This window comes from Crotalus tigris, unplaced genomic scaffold (assembly GCF_016545835.1).
Source record: "Crotalus tigris isolate CLP2741 ecotype Arizona unplaced genomic scaffold, ASM1654583v1 scf7180000017947.1575755, whole genome shotgun sequence".
Taxonomy (NCBI): domain Eukaryota; kingdom Metazoa; phylum Chordata; class Lepidosauria; order Squamata; family Viperidae; genus Crotalus; species Crotalus tigris.
In genome coordinates this window covers 323,243-339,018 of record NW_024096739.1, presented here as the reverse complement: position 1 = coordinate 339,018, position 15,776 = coordinate 323,243, and the positions used below count along the sequence as shown (strand labels likewise).

General features: G+C 41.7%; 1 protein-coding gene across 1 annotated transcript; it reads right to left on the bottom strand.

Annotated features, from left to right (window-relative positions):
* Positions 1 to 909: 909 nt before the first annotated feature.
* Positions 910 to 7,318, bottom strand: SNAI1 (snail family transcriptional repressor 1). Its single transcript, XM_039345252.1, has 3 exons — positions 6,272 to 7,318; positions 4,999 to 5,520; positions 910 to 2,537 (listed from the first exon to the last, which is right to left on the bottom strand). Exons 1-3 carry the CDS (start codon positions 6,348 to 6,350, stop codon positions 2,356 to 2,358), a joined length of 783 nt encoding a protein of 260 aa, XP_039201186.1. The 5' UTR covers positions 6,351 to 7,318; the 3' UTR covers positions 910 to 2,355.
* Positions 7,319 to 15,776: the final 8,458 nt, after the last annotated feature.

Here is a 15,776-nt window from a genome sequence, read left to right as displayed (position 1 = left end):
CAAGTAAGTAAGAGCCGAGGTGGTGCAGCAGTTAGAGTGCAGTACTGCAGGCCACTTTAGCTGACTGTGTTCAGCAGGTCAGCGGTTATTGAACCGGCTCAAGGTTGACTCAGCCTTCCATCCTTCCGAGGTAGGTAAAACGAGGACCCAGATTGTTGGGGGCAATGTAAATATATATATACATCGCTTACTGGTGTACACCGCTTAGAGTGCTTGCACTTAAAGCGGTATATAAGTCTCATAAATAAATAAATAAATAAGTTTTTGCATTTGAAGCCGAGTATTCGATCTAGCCCACAGTGCTTCTGGTTTTCAGGAAAATGTAAAATAAAAAACAAAAATCAGAGTATAGGGCTAAAAATTCAGGGGAAGAGTAGAGGTTATTGAAAGAAAGATCTAAAGTGCACCCCACCCCCACTCAGCTTGATGATAAATCTTGATAGGTAAGATTACAAGTTCACTCCTAACCACTTCCAAATAGGGTTGGCAAAGATTCCTGTCTGAAACCCTAGGGAGATGTAGCTAATCAGGAAACTTGGAACACAGGTCAAACAGTATGTTTTGCTACAAATCTGCTTCCTATGATTTATATTATATCTTAAGTGCAATTGTATCTCACTTACAAAATTTGGACAATCTTTCTTGATCAAGCACCACATTCCTTCACGGGCATACACTGGGAAGCAGCCTATTGGCTGGGATCGGAGGCAAAAGTGAGCAGTGATTCCCAACACTGTCCAATGGATCCACTGATATTCTGGAATAAGCTCCTAGCATCCCAATCAAAGCATTTGATGTTAGTTGCAAATCACTTGTAGAGTGCTACTCGCACCTGCCAATTCCTGAACCATGGCAAATGATTAAACAAAAGTACAGCCAAGAAAGTACACAAAACCAAATTATAAATTACCCTTTTTATTGAATATCAATAAATTGTATATAATTATATATAAAAAGTATTTTTTCTTAAATTCAGTATAAAATTGTGGCACAAAAATATATAAATACCAGTGTACCTTTGAAATGTAAACATACCCTTTTGTTTTTCATCTTTTGTTGTTGTTGATGTGGAAACAATGTACAAAAGAAATGCATTCAGGAGGCACCTGTCAATAACCTTAAGTAGCTCTTTTGGCACACACCTGTCAATGGGGCAGCCTTCCCTGCCCAAGCGGCTATTGAATCGCCTGACAAGTGCCTGCTATTAGTCACAGTTCTTTTGAAAAAAGCAGTTGTTAAAAGAAGTCATATTAACAGGTGCTTGAGTGCATAGCTGCTCTTGTAAACAGGAGCCTTGCTTTGAATGGCTACCCAGTGCCTTCTGCAGACATAAGTCTTTGAAGCATTGCAGAATTATCCCTCTGCTGACCCAGAACTAATGAAATACTGTATCCCTGCATAGCTGCCCTAAGGAGGGTCCAGACACAATATGAGGAGCACCGGAGGAGAATTTGAGGTGGGGGGGGGCAGAAAGAGGCGTTAACACTTAAGCTTTTTTGCCCTTTGTTTAGAGGCATATCAATTCAGGGTCGTGAGCTACTGTGGATCTTTTATTCTGGTCATCTTCTTTTTAAGGATAAAAATGAAAGACTGGTCTCTTAGGCAAAGTAGGCAAAATATTTTTCCCATTTGTAAAACGGTAGTGAATGCTATTTAGATGACTTTGAAGAGGTTGGGAAAAATTCTGAAGGGAGGACTCTATGGCTGTTAGATATGAAAGCCGGTATGGATTTCCATTATTGGTGCAGTAAACTCTGAGTATTAGATGCACTGGGGGAGAGGGGGGGCAGGAGAAAGAGGTAATCATTATCCCTCTAATCTGCCTACAAGTTCCAGAAGGATGTATCTGACCCCAGTTGAAAAGCAGCTCAACAAGATGTTTTTAGCCACATGTCAGTTTTTGGAGACGCTGTTCCTGTATTGGTACCACCCTGCAGAGTGTGGGCTCTAGCATACTGAATTCCCTGACAAAAATTCCATTTCTAAAAATTCTGGGGACATTTGTCTGACGCATCTGGAGAGCACCAGCTTTTAGAAGCTCATTTTTTTAAAAAAAACATCCCATGTTGTTTGGCAACCCATCATTTCTGAAGAAGCAATGGTCTTGCATGGGCTTGAATCAAGGAGCATTTTGCCACCTTTAGGGCCAGGGAATGGAATACAAAAGCAAATCAGGTTTGAAAAATTCTCTGGAAGACAAAGAGTGAAAGAAGCAATGTGTATGATGCTTTAAGGCCTGAAAGCAGCTGGAAACAACCAGATTTCAATATAAGCTGTTTGTGGCAGCTCAGCAGAACTATTTTCCTAGGGACACTAGTTACAATACATGGCTTTGCACAGAGGAGTCCATGGTATTCAACGGGTTCCAATACAGCCTGTTTCTTCATGTTTGTGGAGAAGTGACATGCGAGAGAAAGTCCGGGAGCAGGTTTTACACTGATACTTCTTAACATCTGAATGAGTCTGCAGATGAGCACGGAGATTGGAGCGATCAGCAAAGGCCCGGCTACAGTGCGTGCACGAAAATGGCTTTTCCCCTAGAAAGATAAAAGAATAAAAAGGATTATCAGCCTGAATCTTGACAAAACATGTGACAGAAGTCAAAAATCACTTCCTGGCCCTTTATATATCACATTCCCAATCTTTCACTACTATAAGTAAAATAGTACTGTTTATGGAAATCCAAGCATTCATCCTAGGTTTAAGCAAATTTCTAGAAAACAATTCATAGTTCGGAAATAAATTCTGCTTGAATCACCAAATACATAAATGGTTTTGTATTCAAGACATTAGCCCAGGTTTAAATCTGACACATGCCGGATTCTAAAATAAAGAGATAAAAACCAAGTCTCTTTATTTCAAAGGACAAAAAGCAGGGCCTGAACTTTGAAGCTGGATTGTACTTATTAAGTGTGTCCTCAAAAAGCTAAGCAAAGTAGTCTGTTCTTGGGTAGGAGATCACCAAGTAATACATACACTAGGTTGCAGGTTAAGCCCCCCTTTCCCAATTCTTGCCAAAATAATATATCCAAGTTGTCAACAAAAATCCACCTGGAATCAGGAAGATTTTACTTTTATTCTAATGGAGCTTGGTTCCATTGAGTGTGTAGAGAACTCCAAGATCCTATGCATATTCATCTGGAGAATAACATCCTTAGATACCAAAGGTGCTTACTTTAAGAATACATGTATTGCACTGGTCTACATACAATACATTGACAAAGAGCTCCCAGCATTGGTACAAAATGTCCTCTTCTGACAACTTAGTGCATCAAAACCTGAAACATTAATTGCATCCCCATTCCAATATAACTATATCCTTTCCAAATTTTCCTCCTCCTTTCCTTCCTCTCCCTCCCCCTCCTTCAAGCCTCAACCACTAAAGCCAGGTTGAATTCCTGACGGAGAAAATTCTTCTGGAGCTCACCAACAGGCTGCTCCCTTTGGAAAGCACAATTAAGTCTTTCTGGCTTCCTTCAGGCAGTCATCTTTAGGACTTTTAAAAGGGTGTGAAATCAGCACTAAGTAACAATTAAAGGATCCTGCCCCCTCCACCTGCCCAACACAAAAGCTGCTTGGGGGGAAAAAGCATTGTAAATGTGATACTCCTTGGATTAAACACTCAAAAAGCCACAGCTGTGGAATCTGGTGCTTAGCCTGGGGCGTTACAGTAACAGGTGCAGGAAGGGAAGAGCAAACGCAGCTCCCTAAGAGCACCTGCCAAGGCAGCTCCCAGCTTCCAAAAGCCCTTCCCCACCATTTCCACGGTCCCATTAGGCAAACAATGCTGGAATGAAGCATCTCCCAACACCAACTTTTTGTGCCCAGAAGGCAGCATATCCTGCTTGCACCAGGGAAGGCGTCAGATATCAGAGGAAGCTTTCAGGGGCCTTCCATGTAGGAAAAATGAGGAAGTAGGCTGTTTCCCCCCCCCCTCCCTGCTGCAAATGTATGGCCCATGTTTAGCACTGTTTTATATACTGGAGGTTAGACAAGAAAGAAGAGGGGGGGGGGAAATAGGAGAGACCTTGCAGAGGGTTGAAATGCAAATATAAGCAAGGGAAATAGAGGAGAGGGTTTGGCACTGGCTGCCCTGCATTAGACTACAATGCTTACAAGCCCTTTCAGTACAACATCCCCCCCCCCCACACACACACACAGTGTGTGTACTTGGAATGACTCAAGGCTGATTCACATGATGGAGTGCCTGCTGAGCTGGCTTCAGGGCGTCTGTATCCAAACTAAGTAGGCATGATGATGTGGCTGTGGAATCATTACCCCAGAACCACTCCAAGTCTTATGTAAACTAACAAAACAATGGAAAAAGGGTGGGAGTTGTAACCAGGTAGCTGCTTTAGGAGGGTAGTATTTACAAGAATACCGACTGAATTAACCCAATGTTCTGTGCTTACAGAACATCTAGGACCACCCTCTAATCACATGGCTTGCATTCACACATGCTAGAATGTTGGCTAATTTTTGGATCAATGTGTTGTGCAAAGGCTGTGACCCGACAGATAAAAAACCAAGTAATAAAGGTACTGAGAAAAATGCCATTGAGTTATAAACAAATCTAGATTTGCTTACAAAGGTATCCTAGCTTTGCAGGACACCTTTATCCATGATTATGTGGACTTACCCAGCATATTAAACTATGAATTAATTGAACTGTCCTATAATGGGGTTGGGCTCAGCAAATATAGCCACTGAATACAAAAAGGGAGTCCAAAATCAATTAAGTCAGAGGTTGACAAGTATAAGTCCAAACAGGGTGGATTTCAGACAAATCTGTTTTTAAAAGGTCTTAATTAAAACAGGGTGTTGTTTTTTTTTTTTTCAGAGAAACACCATTTGGAGAGCCTTATCTCTTCTGATAAGCCACAGGCAGTGTTGACGTGAATCAGGTTACAAGCAAGGTAGAGGACTGGGGCTAGAGAAAAGATAAGAGAGGAAGATAACAAGGACCAGACACACAAACAGAAGAATTCAGATCTTTACCAGTGTGCGTTCTGATGTGGCCCTGCAGGAGCCATGGCCTTGAGAATGCTTTGCCACAGATTTTGCACACGCAGGGCAAGGTATGGCTTCGGATGTGCATCTTGAGAGCCCCCAAGCTCACATATTCCTTTTCACAATATTTACAGCTGAAAGATTTCCTGGTCTGGGAATCACAATGCAACTGTCTGTGCTTGGAAAGGCCAGCAAAAGTTGAGTAGGACTTGCTGCACTGGCTGCAGTGGAATTTCTCGGCTTCCGTGGCAGAGGAGGCTGGGCTGGGCGGGTCAGAGCTGGTCTTGCCATCCTCCTCTTCACTTGACAAGGAGGTCAGGTCCAGGGGTTTGGAATCAGGGCTGGGTGGAGAAGCTGCACTTTTCTGGTACTCCGATTCCGAGGTGAAGAAGTTAGAGAACAGCCCAGTGTCCCAGGCTAGAGGAGGGTAGTAAGAGCCAGCACCCAGGAGATCTGGTTGAGGGATGACAGACAAGGGGTACTTGTCATACAAAAACGGAGAGACGATCACTGCAAAAGAGACCCAAGGAAATCTATTAGAAAAAAAAAATCCTGCAGAACTGGACACAACCCTACCTCTTTTGAGATCGGTTGGCTTTTGGCATGCTCAGGGAGGGAGCCCTTGGCCAAGTTCTCTGGGCATATGCAAAGGGCCAGAAACCTGAGGAACAAAATCTTAAACATCCTTTCCAGTTGGAATTAGCCACAGAGGGAGGTCAAAAATAGCAAAACCTACAGCACCAGCCCTTCTTGGAAGGACGGAAACTTCTCTAGCTTCAGGCCGGTTGAAAGAGTCGTGGCACAAAGGCTGACGGGACTTGGGAGTTTTGCATTTCCAAGTCAAAAGCAGCTGGTTTGGAAAGCATTCCATTGCAGAGCTCTTCGGAAGGAAGGCCCGCTGAGCTCAAGGGGATTTATTCCCAATTTACTACTTGTGGGAGCTTGTTCCGCGGTCTTCAAGCCGAGCCCGACTGGATGGCACCTAACTAACCTAAAACCAGGATTACTTCTTCCCTAATTGCTAGATAGCATCCGCCGTTCCGCGTCCTCCGTAAGGAGACGATCCACATGTTTCCCTCCCCAAGTTATTAGCGGGAAACTTTGAGCAGGAGCCGCTGCGCTGAATCCGGCACCCACCCACCAATTCAAGCCCGTCTTCGACGGGGCATTTGAGTTGGCCAGTCCTCCCCCCCCCAGCACTGCCAGAGCCCCCACACCAGCGCCACACCACCCTCTCTCTCTTCCCGGGCGCAGCGCCTACCCGTCTGGCTTTCCAATTCGCTGTAATTGGGCTTCTTGCTGGCCGAAAAGTGTTTCTTGACGAGGAAGGAACGCGGCATCTTTCTGGCGACGCGGCTCCAATCCAGGCTACTGCGGGAAGAGAACTGCAGTCGCGGCCGCTCGCCTCTTCTTCTTCTTTCCCAAATAAACCCGGATCCTCCCTCCGCCACTCGCCAGGCCGCTGCGATGCAAGCAAGTGGAGCGGCTCAGCCACGAGCTAATATGGGCCGAGCGGCAGGTGGGCGAGGCCGACCCGCCCCCCCCTCCGTGTCACTTGGCAGCCAATCGACAAAGGCGGGGAGGGGTCCAGCTGCGAGCCTCTTCCAGCAGGTGCTCCGCAAACAAAACCCACCGGCGAGGTTGACGGCTCGTCTGAGCTGCCAGACCTCTCGCCAGGGCTGTGGGGAAAAGCCAGGCCTGAAGATCTGGCCGCATAACTTTCACTCGGAGGTGGGATAAAAACCTGTCTGTGGGTCGCCTCGGCTCAGGAAAGTGGGAGCAACTTTGCTTGAATAGCAGATTTGTCCTCGGTGGCTGTGTGTGTGTGTGTGTATGCGTGTCAGGATCAGCGTTGAGTATTCCATTCCCCTCCCCCGCGAAGTCTACCATACGTGTCAACCATTCCTGTCTGAGCGACTGTGTTCACGTGTCCATTCCACAGTCGATGTTTTCTTTTGGAATGAAGCCCACTCAAGTTCAACGAGGTTCCCCTAATTGAAACACGTAGAGCGTTTGCAGCTTTTCTCAGCCCGGCGCTTTCAACTGTGTTTGGACTATCACTCCCATCATCCCCACCCTTGCCTTAGGCTGTGCCGCTTCTTCCCGTCCCGACGCACAACGCTTGTAGTGTTAGGAAAAAACTAAGAGTACAAAGGAATCAACCCTCCTCCCCCCCACCCAGCCTACATCCGCTCGTGTCTCTTGGGAGGCATCGTCCCATGATCGCCACCCTTATTTCGGGAGCCTCCAGAGTGGGGGGGGGGGAAGGAGGGGAGAAACAGAAGGAACAAAGGTGCGACCTTTCCTGACGCGTTTTCGGGGGGATGGAAGCAGTGGGTCCCGATCTCCCCCTTCTCCAAGCTAAGAAAAGAGGTCTTTGAAAGGCGGGGTCAGCATTTATTTCCAAAGGAGGAGGAAAGCGGAGGGAAATCGCCGCCTCGATTCCGTAGAGGGGAAATGACGACGCGCCACCCCGATTTCTTAAAAAAAAAAAAAAAAAAAAAAAAAAAGCGATCCCGCAAGCACGTGCCGCGGTTGTCCGAAACGGGAACCGCCCGCCGACCATCTTCTTGCAGGGGAAATCCGCAAAGCCTTTACCCTCTCGACATCTTCCTCATTTCCCCCCCCCACACACACACACACTCCCATCCTCCCGGGCCCATAACGGTCTTCCGCACCAGCCCTCGCAAGTTTTTCCTCTCCGGTCGGGGTTGAGGACAGGCACGGAGTTCCTGGGGCGGCAGGACGAGCGAATCCACGCGAGGTTGTTGCCCGCCTGTCCGCAATCCGCACATGCTTTGGACTGAACTGGAGAAAGGTCGATTCTTGGTGAACAGAAAGTAAAGGTCGTGGGGACCTGAGTTCGCACGGCTGGTTATTCAACAGGTGGTGCTGGCCCTTGCAACCTAAGTTAATGTCTAAATCCAGCCGCGGTAACTAACCCGGCTCCCTTGTTCCAGCTAGGTTCTCGCCTGATGTATATTGTGAAATCTGACACATGGTTCCTAAACCAGTGAGGTACAGAATATTGGGAAGTCTGACGCTTCTGTGGGCACCAGGTTGGGAAAACCCGGAACAAAATGCTTGCCTTTCTCTAGGAAACATTATACAGTATAATGATTGGTGAGTTTGGGGGGTTTATTACAGTATCAACTGTTGGAATACAGAAATTAAACTACACATATAGAGATGATTTAATGGATTATTATATACGAATGAGGCACCAGGAACACTGAGAAAAGGAAGCCTTGCAGTACTGTTAGAATGTCTTCATTTGGCTCTCCACAAGGCCATGAGCGCCCTCTCCAGGACTCCTTCAGCCAAGCCCCCAAATCATTGTCAGAAGCGAAACATTCAGCAGAATTAACACTTTTTTATATTAAGCCCACCCAGATACCCAAAGTAGGATTACAGCCTCAATCAGTTTGCTTTGGACTTCTAGTGAAATCAACTTTAATACTCTTAATGTTGGCCAATTTTGTCCTGGATTTGTTACTTGGTAAGAACTGATTGCTGATGCCATAAAAACCAATCATTCTTTCCCTAATTGTAGTATGCAGAAGACATTAAAACTTTATCCTAATGTGTACTTCCTGTTCAGGGTGTTCAAGTTGATATTGTGGATACACTGATTTAGATTCTTGGTGACCAAATGGTCTTTTCCACCTCCAACATTCCATGATCAGCCAGGTATTGAAATTGTTTCCCTATCTCCCTTTGTCCTACGGTATCAGGGAAGATAGTTATTAAAATGACAATGGAGGGAGGGGGAACTGGAGGTCACTTTGACAAGGAGGCACTGTGTTTATGTTAAATAACCCCAGTTGCAAAATTCAGTTTGTACACTGTGACTTTAAACAAACTAAGATATGCAATGAAATGCAAAGTTCTCAAATTATGCTTTTGATAAACAGGCCAAATAACCTGCTCAGACAATTGAAATACAGTTTTAGTAATTGCCATCTTCCCTTATCATATAAGATCTCAGAAGGGGCAAAAGGATTAGACAAATTAAGATCACCTAGAAAGGTGTAAATGGCTTGTGCAAATTAAGGGACTGCTATTGTTAACAGAACATAAGGTCTAATTAGATTATTTTAAATGCAGTTAACTAACAAATTTGTAAATGGATGGTGTCCACCTGAGAAGCTGCAACTGTATTACTTAGAAGGGGAACGGTAGATACAATTATTTTCATCTAAACAAAGGAAAATTCCTCTGAATCCTTCAAGACATTCACAATTAGATCCTTTAAGAATATAGTTATATATAGTTCATAATTCTTTGGATGTAAGTTTTTGGACTCAGTCCTATACATGTTTACAAGTTGATAAATCCTATTGAATACACATGGATAAGATTGCATGGGAAAACACCTATCACAGTCTTTCATTTAATAAACTAAGAAACTTTCAATATGGGTGATGCATGTTGAGACATTAAAATGATGAAAGTGAAAGGCAGTTTAGTTTAATGAATAATGCTGGTAGGTAGGTGTTTTAAAATAAAAACGGAAACAGTAATAATGATACAAGACCTTTATTAAACTATTCTATGTGGAACTAGAAAGGTTTTTGATTTCATCAAAAATATTAATCAGAATCGGTAGATAGCAAAAGAGACCAAAATAAGTTATTGCATCCAAAACTGAAAAACACAAACCTGCATCTTATAACTTGTGGCCTGGTCCACATGTCACACACTAAACCATAATGTGACTTACTTAGCCTGCTGCATGCAGAATTTGATTATGACTTATTAAATCATGGTTAAGCAAAAGATTGTCAACAGGGTTTACTCTCAAGAAAGGAAGCAACAAATGCTTCCTAAACAAAATTTCTACCTAGAAGAAACATATGGGTTTTTTTTCATTGTAGGTGCACAGAATTAACATACTACTAAAATAAATTTGGGTTTTCACATTAATCAAAGAAATACTAGGGACAATTCGAATGTTAATTAAACCTATTATTGACACTACCCTGCTCAAAAACAAGAAAAAGCAAAGAACAATAAAATAAAAGCAAAGCATCTTTAGACCGGTGGTAAAATGTTAGGGCTGACCTCATGTTTAGGCTAATGAAAGAATGTGGACAAAACTGCTCCTTGATAAATTCTATAGTTCCAAGGCTATGTTTGTAACAATGTGCTCAGTTAACTCCCACCTAAGTAAACACTCATTCAACCTTTCAAAGGCAAAACCTGTGTCCATTGACAGAAGCAAGGGACTCTTTTCAAACAAGAGAGGGCAAGGCAATGTCCCTATTGTGCTAAAGTGTTCCAAAAATGAATACAATTAGGTGTAGTTAAAGGTGGGTTTACATTAGTCAGACAATGGTTGCTGGTCATAAAGTGAGATAGCTATTGACTGAAAGACTTGGGCTATGTTGATTCACTTAAACTGATTAAACTCAAGTACAAGGGAATTTATGGGGGAGGGGGAGAATTTGGAGACCGAGTTCTAATTTAACTTGTGAAGAAAAAAAAAAGTTGTACAAGCTCCCCCTTTCCACATGGTGTTAATGTCCTTTGAATAAGTTGTCTACAAGACTAATTTGGGGGAGGAGAAGTGAAAAAGGAGCACTCATGGTTTCATCAAAGAAGATTGCGTACCTTCAGATTGTGTATGAGAGAGAGACATAGTCACGAGCAAGTAAGCAAGGTGATCTGCTCACCTTGGTCTGGTGATTCAGGAAAATTCTGATCGTGTAATGATAAGATCATTGTAAAGGGTCCTGCTGGAAGAAAGGCTGCAGCCACAGCATGATCATGTGTCCTGAACTGCATTATCCACCTGTAATCCAATCAAAGTCATCAAGGAAGAAAAAAGAATGGAATTTTATCACTTAAGCTTGCACAATATTTTTTTCCATTTTGTTTTGTTTTAATGGGTTAGATTGGATGCACATGTTGAAAGAGTATTCTCAAAACTATAATAAAAATTTGAATGAAAGTCAGATTTTTTAAAAAAGACTTCAGAAAGTCTGACTTCAAATTCTCTGTAATTGAAGGTAATGTAAGGACCCATGAATTCAATCCAGCGGATTAGTTTATGGGTCATGGTTAAATGCCTTAGACCCCATTTGTACTCATGACTTGTAGGTTAGGTTATTTATTAAATTTATATGCCCACCCCCACCCCACATCTTGCAGTGAGACCTAAACTATGGATTCCATGTGTTCTCAGAATAAGAATGGGATTTAACTGTGATTAGAGATTGTTTTTGATGATGAAAAGGTAGGAGAAAAAAATCATAAAGTTAATTTTCCTTTGAAGGTGGAAATAGCTAGCAGGAAAAGCTACAAAATGGAGCTGTTCCAACCATAGCATCTCTACCATTCTCAGCATTTTTCACCCTAGCGGTGATCAGAGAGGGTAAAACAGGCATTGCAGGCAGAAAAGACTCAGCCTTCTTCCCCCATGTGGATGCCTTCAAACTTCAGTTGGTCTAACTAAGTTTGGTCTCTAGATTTTACATCTTCAAAAGCAGTTCATTGCATTGATTAGCAAAAGTGGTTGGGATACTGCTCAACAATATTCACCATTTGCAAATACTTGCTGGACATTTTCCTATGTGGAACATCCAGGAATAAGAGTCTTAGTTCCCAGCTTCTTGACAGAGTTTGGAATTTATACATTTAATGGTGTTTGAACTTGAGAGATGCAGGTTCAAATTCTACTTCAGCTGGGAATCTAAGCAAATTACAATATAGTAGCTAGGAGGCTGGACCAAGACATGAAACACTCAAGACCACAACCACATTTCAGTTGTAAATTCACTAGGTAACTTCAGGTCAATCAAATGCTCTTCTGTGGTTATAAAACCTTATCCCTTTTAATAAAATATGTTAGAAAAGTTAATGTGAACTCCTTCTGAATTAGAGTTAATCATCATCTCTCAGCTGACTTCCTCACAAGGTTCTTGTGGAGAAAAACTGGAGCAGTGAATATTATGCACTGCCATTTTGAGCTTTTGCAGGAAAGGTGAGATTTAAATGAAGCAAACAAGCAAAGAAATAACCTTGTACTCTCTCAGACTAACTTACCTCAAAGGTAGTTGTGATGAAAACCTTGTTTGTCTCAGAGAAAATACACCTATGGATATTATATAATATTATTATAATAATAATATTATTGGTACTCTTTAGTCCCTGGGAGGAAGGAATTTTATAATGAATTTGCAATATTTATCTGATTATAGGCAAGGAATGATTTATAACAGTGTTTCACAACCTCAGCAACTTTTAAGAGGTGATCAATTTACTGTTGCAGCCGGCATGTTGGGGGGAATTCTGGGAGTTGAAGTTCACACATCTTAAAGTCATTGAGGTTGAGAAACGCTAAATTATACTGTTTTAGTTTAGTGAAATAAAAAAATCCTGCATAGGTCTTCACAGAAATAAAATCATTTGCAGCCTAATTAAGGATAGAAAGCACATTGGCCATGAAAAATATACAGGTGGGGTAGAGTTGAGCCAATTTTACCAAAAGTTTTTTCCCCACCATTGCAAGTCAAAATGTCCTAGGCTGCTTTGTGAAGACTTCTAGAAAAGCATCCCTATATGAAATGTATGTGGAATCTGCTGCAAGACAAAAGAGGAAATGCAGAAAGGGAACATTTAAATCATAAAGGAAATCGGGAAGCATGATTGCCCACTCTTGTTACTGTACTAAATATTTCCAAAGCATTTTCAAAACAGAACAGTTTGAACAAGAAACCCTTAAGTAGCTAGCATACTACCAAGACTTACAAGTATAATACCATCCATGGCTTGGCTGACTTCAGATCCATGAGTGTTACCAAATGCATACATAAAACATGCTTTTCACATTTACAAATATACTAGCGAAAACAATTTGTTTTCAGCATCAGTGTTAGACTTACTCATGAGGAATATACCTACGTACGTGCACACACTGGCTAAAGGAGGTTTTTGTTGACAGGGTGTCACAATGGCCTTTAATTATGGCCTGTAGGATTATTTGGGCTCAGCTGTGATACTTTGATTATGGGAATTTTAAAGGAATGTTTGAGAGAGAATCCTCCCTCTCAAGCAAACTTTGAGGAAATGTTTATTCAAAAGTAGTTCTATTGAAGCCAGATTTCAGAAAGCTAAGTAATTTAGCTAATTTATGTACAGATTTCAGGCCTAAAACAGGTTTTGAGAATTTTCTAAAGCAGGGATGCCCAATCTTGGCAACCTGTGGAATTCAACTCTCAGAATTCCCCAACATAGCTGAAATCAGCAAGTTTTAAAATTGCCAGAATTGGACACCTCTATTTTAAAGTAATCTTCTTCAGCTTGGCACTCATTTTAGTATTACTACTTCCAGAGTTCCTAGCCATTCTGCTTAAAAATATTCACTATAATAATTTCCACTGTTGAATAGCTCTTAAAGTATGAGAACAAAGCAGATCCTGATTGTTAAAAAACCTCCACACTTAAATCTGTGATCCCATATCCTGCGTTTTGACTGAGATCAGGTCTAGAAAGAGTGATATCATACCCATCTTCCTCTTCTCAAACTTTTTGAATCTGTCTTTGGAGGGATTGGATTTAGCCCCCTAATCAGTATTGCTCTGGATCCCTTCCAGTATGTCTCTGAATACAGCTACGGTAGAATTCATCGGTCTCATAGTCGCCTCCCAGAATTAAACTGTAGCAGAATTCATTTTAAAACAATTACTGTCGTTTTAGAAATAAGATAAATCTACAGATTAAAGATCTTCAAAAGGTCAATGTGTAAGTAACTTCAAAGTCAAATGAGATAGAAGACTCAGCAGACTCCTATCTCATTTGACTTTGCTCATAGATAATTGCCCTACAAGGCTTTGTCACATTCCTAATACATTTTCCGTAAATTCATTTGGAAGGGAAGGGAAGGGGGGGAGCAACAGAATAAGAGGGGCTAGAAAACAACTTCCTCACACAGGCCCTCTGCCCAGAACCTCCAGGCCTGATTGACATGTTCCCTGAACTAATCAGCAGTGAGATAATCAACTGTATTATCTAACTTTTTACCTGTAGGTACTGTGAACTTTGTAAAGACACCTTATATTTCAACAGAGTTAATTTAAAGATCTGTTAGTATTTAGCCTAACACTTATAGTGGTTATTAAGGCATAGGTTCAAATTACTGGAAAGGATTTCATGAAGAATCTTTAGAATGTTTATGTAAAAAAAAAAGTTGTTGGAGCAATTGCACACTCTCATCTGAAAACAGTAGAGCAGGGCAATCTTCAAAAAAAATCCTTCCTCTACAGTTGTCAATTTTAACTTTAATGTTGTTTGCTTAACTTTATATGGATCTAAGATTTAAAAAATTAACCGGTCAATTTTTGCACCTTTTTGTGTCATGATAGGTAGTACAGATGCTGATCTTAGGAGCAGCTAAGGCAGTGGTTCTCAACCTTTCTAATGCCGCAACCCCATAATACAGTTCCCCCATGTTGTGGTGACCCCCAACCACTTATACATCATTGGGTGTCAGGGGCCTGGCCAAAGAAAAGGGGGAAAAATGGTGGACAGCCTTGTTTGGCGACCCCTGTGAAATGGTCGTTCGACCCCAAATGGGGTCCCGACCCACAGGTTGAGAACCACTGAGCTAAGGTTATGAAATAAATCTCTGGCTTTGTCTGAATTCTGAATCATAAAAAGAGTGAATATGTATTTCCCCTCTTATGTAAAGCTAAAATCAATACATGTAGCATATTTGGTTAAAAGCTAGAAACATGCTGCCTGCAGAAAGCCACTCTTTAAGATGGTCAGGTTTGTGACAATATATTTAAAGAAAAAAAATGCAATATTTGAATCATACAGTAATAATGCCCCCTCAATATTTGTATAGATGAAGGTAGTGTATTAGAAAACACAGCAAAAATGCATTAAAAAGGAAGACCAGATGGTTTTATTTGTATTTTTTTAAATCAATGTTAATCCTGAGACTGTTAAAATGAGACCACAAACACTTTCAGATGCTCCTTTTTGCTTACATAATGCCTCTTCCATATTAATCTCTGTAGACTTTACTAGTTTTCAAATTCAGATCCGATTTCTGAAAGCAGATTTAAAACCATCGCTGACTCTGTATTTGGCAAAATACAACATGAAGTACAATGTGGGTTGCTGTACAGAGTAAAAAAAAAATTGTGGCATCTTCAAAGTTTATTATAATTTTGTTGTTGTTAGTTGCGAAGTCGTGTCCGACCCATCGTGACCCCATGAACAACATTCCTCTAGGTCAGTGGTTCTCAACCTTCCTAATGCTGCAACCCTTTAATACAGTTCCTCTTGTTGTGGTGACCCCCAACCATAAAATTATTTTCGTTGCTACTTCATAACTGTAATTTTGCTACTGTTATGAATCGTAATGGAAATATCTGATATGCAGGGTACATTTTCATTGTTATGAATTGAATGTAATTAAAGCATAGTGATTATGCTTTCTTCTCTCTCTCTCTCTCTCTCTCTCTCTCTCTTTCTCTTCCCTCTCTTTCTCTATTCCCTCTTTCTATCTTTCCTCTCTTTCTCTTCCTCTCTTTCTCTTTCCTCTCCCTATCTTTCTCTCTTCCCTTTCTCTTTCCTCTTTCTCTCTTTCCTCTCTTTCCTCTCCCTCTCTTTCTCTATTTCCTTTCTATCTTTCTCTTCCTCTTTCTCTCTTTCCTCTCCCTCTTTCTCTCTTCCCTTTCTCTTTCCTCTTTCTCTCTTTCTCTTTCCTCTCCCTCTCTCCCTTTCTCTCTTTCCTCTCCCTCTCTTTCCTCTCT

Coding starts and splice junctions, on each gene's coding strand:
- SNAI1 (XM_039345252.1), bottom strand. CDS start 6,350: ATGCCGCGTTCCTTCCTCGTCAAGAAACACTTTTCGGCCAGCAAGAAG. Junction 5,521..6,271: donor CGAATTGGAAAGCCAGACGG/GTAGGCGCTGCG, acceptor TCTCTTTTGCAG/TGATCGTCTCTCCGTTTTTG. Junction 2,538..4,998: donor CCACATCAGAACGCACACTG/GTAAAGATCTGA, acceptor TTATCTTTCTAG/GGGAAAAGCCATTTTCGTGC.